This window comes from Micropterus dolomieu, linkage group LG23, assembly GCF_021292245.1.
Source record: "Micropterus dolomieu isolate WLL.071019.BEF.003 ecotype Adirondacks linkage group LG23, ASM2129224v1, whole genome shotgun sequence".
In the NCBI taxonomy this organism is placed as follows: Eukaryota; Metazoa; Chordata; class Actinopteri; order Centrarchiformes; family Centrarchidae; genus Micropterus; species Micropterus dolomieu.
This window is the reverse complement of record NC_060172.1, coordinates 32,869,525-32,880,894: the sequence shown is the minus strand read 5'-3', so window position 1 is coordinate 32,880,894 and position 11,370 is coordinate 32,869,525. Positions and strand designations below refer to the sequence as shown.

Here is an 11,370-nt window from a genome sequence, read left to right as displayed (position 1 = left end):
CGTATATCTGTGATGTATGTGCAGAGAGACAACACCACTGACCTTTCAGAAACTAGCCTTTGGAACTGGAACAAATATCTTTTTTTCACTCACTTCATCCAAACACAGTATCATTGGACTTGAACAAATATGTGACATTATAAGAAGTACATAGAATCAATTAATCTATGGTTTAGATGTTTCACAGTTTGTGCACCAAGACACCAAAACAAACAGAAAGGCATGTAGTGTTTACTGCCCCTTTTGTTAGGAATAAAATGTCTGCAGTATGTCCAGAAGAAGTGATCAGTAAGCAGGTCTCTGGTCAACCGGTTCTACAGTTATAGGGCAGTGATGATAACCGCCATTAGCCAATGATACTTTAATGCATGTTTATATAGATTTCATATAGATTATAATCTGAGACTGTCTGATCAGTAAAACAATACATTTTCACGCTGTTCTTTTCATCTGCTTTATTCTTATATTTTAGCAAAGCATTTGGGCTGGCCACAGTCCATACAAATGCTTCTGTTCATTTTTAGAATAGGATGGAGCGATACAGGTGAGTTACAAATATATAAAATTAGTCTTTAAGGTGGTCCAGCTGCAATTTACACAAGAGGCTTGTGTTGAATGACCAGGCATCTTTACATGACCTGTGAAATTCCTCTGAGCTTCAGCAGCCCTGCCTCTCTGCAGCCTGTAAGGAGTGCAGTCTTATTATCCTGAATAGCAGTAACAAACACTGTCAGCTGCGTATTCATGGTTTATTCCATTGTAGTTGAGACCTTGGTAATATCTTTTCCCTGATCATGAATGCAGGACTGTTCCTCATTGTTGGACATTGTTGGAAGTGACAAGTTCATTATATACACTGTACTGTAGATTCTTTTACAAAATATCTTATATGTTAAATATTTAATATTAAATATTAAAGTACTGTTCCCAAAGTTTATAATGAATGTTCATGCTTTATATGTGTAGATATTTGTGTATGTATGTGCATACGGGGGACAAATTTTAAAAATATAGCTGAACAAATTCAGATGCTTCTGTTCACCAGGGCTCAGTGAATGATTAGGTGAGTATTTTTGAAAAGGCTGATTTTGTCCCCGTTACTTTTTGAAAGCATTTGTTAAGTTTTCTGAAAAATAGCTTGTAACAAGAAATGTTGAATAACTAATGACAATGCTTTGAGAAAGGTTTATTGGCACAATAAAAAAACATGCAATGCAGTGTAAATATATTATATTGTATTATTTTGTAATATTTTGAATTGTCACCTGCCACCTGAATTGTGTTCCCCTTTATATAAATAAAGACATTACCACCATAGATTGGTGCAGAGAATGTCTCCAGAATACAGGAATTTAAGTGTTTAATGCTCAAAACCTTCTAGGAGAGACCCATCCTCATATATTTCAGTATTGAATATTTCTTCAAAATAGTGTTAAAATATTTTCTCGTCCTATTCTTGTGAACCCAGTGTTGTGCATGGTCACGTCTCATGAGCTAAGTGTGCAGTCATCATACCCCTAATCTGAGCCCTGATGTTCCCACCACTTTTCAACACAAAGTGATGCCCTTGCATGTGGTGTTCTTGGCATGAGTAATGTCCTCATGGTTTGATAAGGAGGATATGGACATAGGGTAGTATCAGATGTCAGATCAGGGGGAAATACGTCATGTACTGTATATCGCTGCCACTTAGCGCATACACTCCCTTGAATTTTCTCTATTCTTTGGAGAGAAAAACAAAAATGATTAGAAAAGAAATAAAACATCTTTAAGGTGTCCTTAGATAGATATGAATAGGCAGAAGCAATATGGCCTCCAGGTGTCAGGTTTGCTCATCATTTTACCAGACTTTGTTTTGTTTGTTTGCAGTTTGCAGTTTGCAGTAGCAGTCTAGTCCAGAATCCAGTATTAGCCTCTCTGCCCTGCTCAAATTAGTTTTGCAGCAAAATAAAAACAGGCCTGTTTTGACAGCTTTCCCCTGAATGCTGTAGATTTCAGCTGGAAGCCCAGATGCAATTTACAACAACACAACAAAATCTCATCCCCATAAGGCTTGGACCCTGCTTCTTTGGATTTAATCACAGGAATAACCCATGTTCACCTCTCATAATTGAGCAGTCCTCCTGCATTAGCTTCAGCCTTGTAGCTAAGGCAACAGGGCAACCTTAGGAAATGAAATAAAGAGGTCTGACCACCTTAGAGAGCACAGGTCAGTCCATATTTTTACATCAGGGGGGTGAGCTCACCTTGGGAATTCACGTCAAGCTGAGTCCAGTCTGTTCCTCTGCTTTCAGACCCACACCTCTTCACACATGATAGAACAGGAGCTGGAGATTTCCAAAGGGAGACTGGGAAAAGGATGGAGGTTTAGTTGTGTAGGTTTAGAAATGGGCTTATTGTTGAAAAACCTTGAGCCAGCCTGGGTATTTGAAACTGGCAAGCTGCACACCTATGCCTGCCTGGAATTTGATGAAACCTTTAACTTGTTTAGAGCCAAATTCAGGTCATAACAGGTCAGCAGCAACACATTTGAATTTAGGAGGGTGTTTATGGGACTTAGGACTGTTTTATAATCAATTGATTTATTTTCTGTTGTTGCGACAGGTAGCATTTATTTGACAAAAATGAAGCTTGATCATCATCTTCTATTCACAAAGGGAATTTGATTGTTGGTGTATTGTGCTGCTCCCAGTGCCGCTGTGTTTGAGATGGGTTTTAATTTATGTCAACGTTTTGAGGAACACTGGGAAAAGACATAGCCTACATGTCTGCAAATTGTTTTGAACCATGCAATCATGTTTTACAGTAAGTGTAGCTTATCAGACGTTTTGTTTCTGTAATAAATTGCCATTGTTCATTTGGTGATTTATATGCAGAATTATATCGAAAGGTAGCTTTTGTACTTGCGTTGAGAACTGGAGGACAGGTGTACCCCCGGCAAGCTGTGAAATGTAGGGGGGGGGGCAAAATAACGGATGTCAGTCAAGTTTGCTTTCAAAATAAGACAGGACTGTCACACGACGCTCACTAAAGGACTATACGTAAATATTATTTTTTATTTTGAAGCTCATAACCAGAATTTGTGGTTAATGTTGAGGCACACTTGATGCCAGCTCGCTCGCTGAGGTGGCACGGCTCTCTCTCTCTCTCTCTCTCTCTCTCTCTCTCAGGAAGGTGACACAGGATGACAACTTGCAGAGTTGTACTCGCTGTGGTCTCGATAGGGAGGGAATTGCAGATGCAGCCGAGTGTTAAGACGAGGAGAGGTAGAGTCGTGGAAGACCCTCGGTGTGGGAGCCGGTGATCCAGTTTACACTTGACTTTCGCTGCAAAGTCCGAAAAGAGGATTCCGGCGGCTCACCTGAAGTGTCCCTTACCATCCCCGGTAGCGTCTCTGCTGGGAGATTGAAGGAAAACCACTTGGCAGACTTGAAGAGCTTCGCCTGGGGCAAAACACAGCTCATAGATAAAGCTGGGTGAAGGACATTTACACCCGGAGAAGTGCATCAACCATGGAGGTCTATACTTCGAGGAAACTTACTCTGCTCTCATACACCTTTCTGTTGGCGCTCTCAGGTCAGTAAAGGGCTTATGTTCACACCTTAATTAATTTATTGATAATTGTGTATTTATGTTTTTTTTTCCACACCACATAATACACCTCGCATAGCTTACATTATTTTTAAAATAATGCAAATATTGGACCTAAATTCGGACTAATTATCTCTCATAAGGTGATTATTATTATGGTCATTCAGCAGTAATAGCAACTCTATTGACATTGAAACCACATTTTCTCAGTGTATCAGCAAATCAAGGCAATAGTTTGTCTCCTGTAAGTACAATTATTTTGTCCATTTTTAGCCTACTTTTAAAAATATCTGGAGACAATCCATTCTTCAACATAGGAATTGTATTTTTTAGATGAATGATATTGAAGCCATCCTGACATTACTCACCATCGCCTAATAACCTAATAATGATGGGGAAATGGCAGATAAACTCTGTTTCTGGGGGTTCTCTCCTGTATGCATGCCAGAGGATGAAGGGGTGGATTTAAAGCTGAAACACCTGTTTGTTTTTCACAGGATTTGAAACAAGTGTGTTACACATGATTATGTCTTCCAGGGAAGAATAATCCCTTTATAGCTGCTGCAACATTGGCTCAGCCCTCACTCTCTCTAGCAATGTATTAAACTCCTACTTTCTCTGATAGCTGTACAGTACACGCAGCCTACTTTCCCCCTGCCATCTCTTTGATTTTGAAATTGGGGCAGGGTACAGCTGCATGAGTATTTTTCAAATGTTTAAGGATTGACAAGTTTTAAATTATTAATCCAGGTAAAAATATTTAACAGTGTTATGTAGAGGGGAGCATTACTTTACAGTTTACGGTAAAAGATTACTACAATTTGTCAGGCTTTTTCAAAAGATAGGTAAGTCAGATAGTTTTCTTGAGAGAAATTTTGTATGACCCCTTCCTAAAAATTCGTCTTCATCAGACTGCATGACTGGAGGTGATATAAAGGTGCATGCTTCTTAATTAACAGAAAGTCATCCTACTTAAATAGCAACAAGGAATTGGTGTAAGTTCATATATGTATCTGGTCATGAATTTTGAGGCCTTCATTCACTTTTAGATTGTTCTCTCATGAACCGTAATACTCTCATATGGAAAAACAGGAAATATCCATTTAAGTTAGGGGGCCTCATCTGCTTCAGGTGAGCGCGTATTAGTTCCAACAGACAGGCTGGTGACTTTCATTTGGCCTGTGTGACATGAACGTGAGCAGGGGCTTCACATTTTGCCGGAATTTGCTCTTGGCTGCCCAAAGCTGTGTGTGCGTTTCAGTGCTGTTGCCAAAACAATCACATGCGCTGACACAGGCAATCTCAGGCTTGCTTGTTACACCCCGAGGGAGGGGTATTACCTGAGAAATGCTAACATTTTACCACGCAGATCGCCCCCCCACCCCCCAGTGACGACATTATGGTTTCGATGCCTTTAAGGCATTTCAAGGAGTGATTGCTAGTAATGTCTCCTAGTGACTAATCTGGACTTTTAACAGCAGGCTGTGATTCAGTGTCACAGTGGGGTACAACAGGAAAATACAACCACAGGAGCTGACCTTGACCACAGCGTTTGACTCGCCATCAATCGCCCTGCAGGTGTGTCCTGAAAACACTGAGTGGTCAAGATACAGAGAGGAAATGTTCATGAATAGCAGCCCGTGGCAACAGGAAAGTGGAGCGCTCCTTGAGTCCCTGATGTAGCTGAGTGCGTTAGAGCAGGAAGTGAGCGAATGTCCTCTGACAAACAAGATAAGACCTCATTCGGTGTTTCAGTCAAAAATCAGTGTGTCCACATCAAAAGAAATTAATAAATGACTGTGGTCACGTATAAGTTTTTTTAACGATATATATATATATATATATATAAAACAAACGTGATATTCTGACGCTTTTCCTTGTCTTACGTTATAGTAACATGAATATTTTTTTGGGCTATATTTTTTTGAAATTGTGATGTGCATTTTCTGCTGTTGCCAAAAATTAAGTTAACAAAACAATAATCAGCTGATTACTCACAAAAAGTTGTGATAATCCCATAAACAGACGAATAAGTAAGTACCTGGTACAATGTTCAGGTGGAAGCAAGTTACACACACATTACTTCTAGGAAGTACGGCTGAAAATATACAATGGTGTGCCAGAATTTGAGTTAACCAATGTGGCGAACCACTGAATTTGAATATTCAGTTCATTGTTTCTCTTCTTATGTTAACAAACCTCTGTGCTTCCTCCCAGCTGTTGTGTTTTTTTGTTTTAAGCTTTTCTTGCCTAATAGTTAACCGTGCCACACACATCACATGAACCCATTACGATTGTTTCAGTTAAGACGTGTTTGGATCAGCTAATTTCATTACATTAGCCTACGTTCAATAGGCGGTGTGTCTAATTATGCATTATATTCAAATTGCTTAAGTTAATTTGCCGTAATTCCATTTGTTTATAAGCCTAAGTCAACTCAAGAATCACAGAGAGAATTTTTTCTTTTTCTAGTATTTTCTAGTGTTAATTCTGGTTCAGACCCTGGTTCATTTTATCTGGACTCCCTGATTAGGAACAAGAGCTACTTTTTTCATTCCTGACGCTGTGTTTCAGTGGCGTGTGTGCATGTGTAAGAAGTGAAAATATTTACAGGAGCACACGTTGTAATCTTGAACCTTTATCAAAGGCCAGTTGTTCATGGCAACGATGTTTAAGCCATCTCTCAACCAACCGTTGTACAATTACTCTTCTATTCTGGACACACCATCTGGCAAAAGAACATCTTCATTTGTTTTCCAGGTGGGTCCCACAATGGACTTTACTTATTTAACAAGGTCAATCCATGCAGGCTTCAAAGGCTCTATTGGGACTGGGGGAGAGAAAAGCTGCGCTGCACTGCTGATTTTTTGTGGCAACTCTCAGTGATTTAGAGTAGTGAATTAAAGGATTGCAAGCGTTATTTTTAGCTACTTGTATAAATTTAACACAAGGCCACTTATGGCATAACAAAACAGGTCTTAAAGGGGACCTATTATGCTCAACCCTAGGTAGGTCGGTAGCTACTTCTGAAAATTTTTGATGTCCTTATACGGTCATCTTCTTATGATCTGCTGCAGGCACAGCATGCCCACGAGCTACAGGGATGCCCATCCACCCGCTCAGTTTGTCTCAGACATTTAATCGCTCTGCGCTGAGCTAGCTAGATAATGGTTTGGTTCTCGTTTCACCCCCTGTGAAACTACTCTGACGACACACATCCTTAATATATATATTAAGGATGTGTAAGGATGTGACCTTGGTAATATCTTGTCCCTGATCATGAATGCAGGACTGTTCCTCATTGTTGGACATTGTTGGAAGTGACATGTTCATTATATACACCGGACTGTAGACCCTTTTACAAAATACCTTATATGTTAAATATTTAATATTAAATATTAAAGCACTGTTCCCAAGGTTTATAATGAATGTTATGTTATAATGAATGAATGTGATATTTGTGTATGTATGTGCATACGGGAGACAAATTTTAAAAATAAAGCTGAACAAATTCAGATGCTTCTGTTCACCAGGGCTCAGTGAATGTTTGGTGAGTACTAATGATGTGAATACAATGCCTTTACAGTCACCAGATCTCAGCCCACTTTCACACTTACGGAAGATTTTGGGAGCATACTGTATAGAAAACAGATCTGCTGTATTATATCTTGAGATACATGTGGACATAGGTGTCATTCACACTGGGGACGCTGGGGACATGTCCCCATCACTTTTTGCAAAGCTGATTTTGTCCCCGTCACTTTTTGAAAGCATTTGTTAAAAGTTTTCTGAAAAATAGCTTGTAACAAGAAATGTTGAATAACTAATGACAATGCTTTGAGAAAGCTTTATTGGCACAATAAAAGAGATAATGGTTTGGTTCCCGTTTCACCCCCCTTGTTACCCTGACAACACACATCCTTAATATATCCTTAGCCGGTGTTATAAATGTGTTTCTACTTGTAATGCCTTGCATACGTGTGTATATATATATATATATATATATATATATATATATATATATATATATATATATATATATATGACTGCCAGAGGAAGGGCCATGGAATGCAGTTCGCCCAACTTACAACTATGCCCTTATCTCTAATTGCCTATTTCTTAGAATAATACCAATGGATGTGCGGTAAAGCCCCTTTCCACTTTGAGCTGGGATTACAGCAGTTTCAAGCCCGCAGTCCTCATGTATGTGTCCCCGGTAACTGGTACAATTTTGATTTGAGGAAGGAGATTGAGGGATTTATTAGTACATACGTAATGACACAGAAATACAACATGCACTTTTTCCTCTCAGTCTCCGGCGAGGCAGTTGTCCAATCGTCAGTCCAAGTGCAAGTATGCCAATGCCTCTTGTAATCCCATGTATTTACACCCACTGGCACTCTGTACAAGGCAGGAGAACAAGAACCTGAAGGGAGATTAGTGAAGGTTCAACGTCACAGTAATGGGTAAAGAGGGAGCCATCATTGTGCATGAGACATACATATTTTAAAACAAAATGTTGCCATGCTTCTCCGTTTCATTCTACTTTCTAATGCCACATACATCAATACTTCAGGCTTAGTTTTATGCTAAAACACTGCAATTAAGCCTGGGGTCGTGTAAACACCTTAATCTAATTATATTACCTTAATTAAAGTCACATTCACAGGATTAATGCTGTGATTAAAGAATGTGGAGCACTGCGGTATTAGCTGCATATTTTAAAGGCTGCTTTGACCTCCAAAGACCATGTTCAGGCCAACCATTAGAGGTTTGACAAGTTGCAACTCCTGCCCCACATTCACTGAGTTACTACTATTTTTAAGCATACACAAACATTCATATTTTTAGTCTCAACATGAGATAAACTGTGGGAAAGTGGCATAGGAGTAACATAACTAGTAGCCTGCTGCCTGGAGATGTGTTGATGAGTTGCTGTCACTTGTAAATACATGCAGACATTCTCATTCAGTGAGAAGCAGTGTCTCGGTGTTAGCCATGACACGCACGTTGGGATGGGCAGATACGTTGGTTGTCCCTTTCCTGGGCTTTCTCTGAAGTCCCATCTCCATCCATGGACGCAGAAGGAAAAAGGCCTCCCTTAGGGGTCATGAGAAAGGCAATGGGCGACTTTCCCAACATTCAGCCCTGGCCTGGGGACTCTTAAAGGCACAGACACACATACTTCCTCATATCATCGTTCTCTTTCTTGTCCCGTCGTGTCCCTCCCAGCTCCCTCTTTTGAAAAGGAAGAATCCAACATCAGCCTACACACATGTGCAGAGTGGCTGTATATGGGTGCTGATACTTTTCCCCCCATGAGTGATTGATGCCTGGATGCCTGCGAGCTCTGACAGAAATCTCTGGGGGACAGTAAAACAGGGTTTTGTGTATTATTTTGCATATGGGCTACATAACCAGAGTTATTCCCAGCTGAGGATTGCTTCTACCCATTTACAGACAGACAATAATAGTTTCTAACAACGCATTATGGATATAAATAAATATATATGGTATATCTATACATACGTTATCATTATCATGATTTCTGAAGGATTTGCCCAGGACATAATAATGGCATGTGCAGCCGAATTGCGCACACAATCGGTCTCATACGCTACTGCTGAATTAGGGTTGCCTGTAATGTTACTGTGGCGAGGCTTTTTTCAATACACTGGCTAATGATTATTTACAGCCAAGAGAGCCACAGGAGGCTTATCAGCTGGTTCTTAAGGCCAGTCTGGCAGCTCTGCTTGGTATTCTCCTTGTACTCTCAGAGTGCTGATGTCAAACCTCTTTTACTATGTAACTCTGAGTATAATAGTAACCACTAATAATAACTAATAATGGGTCACTGACTCGGTGCTCCGCTCAGTTACCACTGACTTCAAGAACTGATCCCAATTATAGGATAAAGCTTCATGTGAATAGCTGACACCTGCCCAGATGGTCAGAATTTGCAGTTGCAGCCTGTTACTCCTGTATTTTAAACATGCTTGCAGATCACAGTGGAAACACAAGTGGAATGACAGGACTACTCCTTTTAGTCTTTTTGATCATTATAAGAACATTACTAAATGTTAAGTTAGCATCCACTGTAGCTCTTGGGTGAAACAAGCGTAGTCAGAGATGATGAGAATCGTATATCTTCCTACGTGGTGCTACAACTCCATGCCACTGTACTGTCATGTCAGGCAGTGCAGTTATCTGAAATCTGAGCTTGTAAGAAGCAGGAAAAGTTACCTGAGATGCTGATGCAGCGGGTTTAACTATGTGTAGTGTTGTGTTGCGGACGGTCCTTTAGCACGTTATCGCAAGGAACCACAGACAGCATCAGCAGAACCTTTTTGCAAACTTAGAGAAACAAGCAGTCATAGGGTCTCTTGGATAAATGTTCCAGGTGCCTTGCCAGGGAAAGTCCAGAATGGAGAGAGAGAAAAGAGCACTAGTGTTTTAAAAATATACATAAAATAATCTTACAAAAAATAGACAGGCAGAAATCCACCCACCTGCAAATGTAAATAAATAAATAATTTGCAGTGTTTTTTGAATAAATGCTCTATGTGTAAAACCATGAACAGATTCATTCAATTGGTACACTCTAGTAGTGCTGAAACAATTAGTTGATTAATTCATGACTGACAGAAAAATATAATTGATAAGCAATTTTAAGTAAAAATACCAATCATTCTCTTCAGCTTCCAGCTTCTCACTTGTGGGGTTTGCTGCTTTTCTCAGTTTTAAGTGTGAATGATATGTTCTGTTATAAGCAGACACTCTTTGGGTTTTGGACTGTAGAAAAGGCACTTGAAGACATCACCTTGGACTTTGGAATACTGGGATGGACATGTTTAACCCCTTGACGCTGATTGTAGCAATTTTGCATCACACCTCTTCCTTTCAGACTGCAAGCCAAGATAGCGCATGGATTCCCCCAATGCCTGTTGGTGCATGTTTGATACGTACCTAGGAACCTTTTGCAAGCCCTGGTTTCTCGTTTATGCCTGTTGTTGCTAATTTGCATCATACCTACATCATACCTGAATTTATATTTTTTCTATGTTCTATAGACAAATTAACAATCTTCACTTAATTTAACATCAGCTTGAAAGCAAATGAAAACAAATAATTTCTTATATTTTTTGATTGTAAAAAAATTTAGGCGTCAAGGGTTTAAGTATATTATGGGTGTATATACATATATATATGTATGTGTAATATTGTCAGCCACCTGACAAAAGTAATTCAACGTTTTATTTAGTGTGTAACCTTTTCCCTGTAACCTCAGGAGAACAGGAAGGGGGTAGAATATTGCCTGTTTGTTGAAAGCCATGTTATTTCGTTAAGTCGTTTATCATTGAACACTCTTCAAAGGCATCTAATTAATTTTGAAAGGGTCAAAGTTTGGAGAATTTTCTCAACCCACAGGGGACCACAGTTGCCACAACTGGGGTTAAAAGATCGCTGATATTGCTAAAGGCTACATGGCAGTCTAGCCTCCTAGTTCGCCAAGACGATACCACTGCTGTGAGGAAACGCAGCTTGCTCCCAGTGCCGCTGACAGATGTTGCAAGCAGAAGTCAACAACAACCGTAGCCACATATCCTTCTGACCTGTCCTTCAAAAAAAAGTTAATAAAGCTGTGGACAGACGGGAATTGAGGGCATGAGCTTAGACAAGATAGGCTGTGTTAAATTATTCTTACTTGGAGGTACTTAGGTGGGGGTGGGGGTTAGAGCCTGATGCACTTACGACTTCAGGGACATTGACATAATCCTG

The 11,370-nt window shown here is 39.8% G+C and overlaps 1 protein-coding gene across 1 annotated transcript in view; it reads left to right on the top strand.

Annotated features, from left to right (window-relative positions):
* Positions 1-3,227: 3,227 nt before the first annotated feature.
* The window catches only part of esama (endothelial cell adhesion molecule a), a 56,422-nt gene continuing 48,279 nt past the window's right edge, over positions 3,228-11,370 (top strand). Inside the window, exon 1 of the mRNA XM_046040710.1 lies at positions 3,228-3,576. Within this exon, the coding sequence (XP_045896666.1) occupies positions 3,513-3,576 (64 nt within the window). The 5' untranslated portion in view covers positions 3,228-3,512. The remainder of the gene's footprint in view (positions 3,577-11,370) is intronic.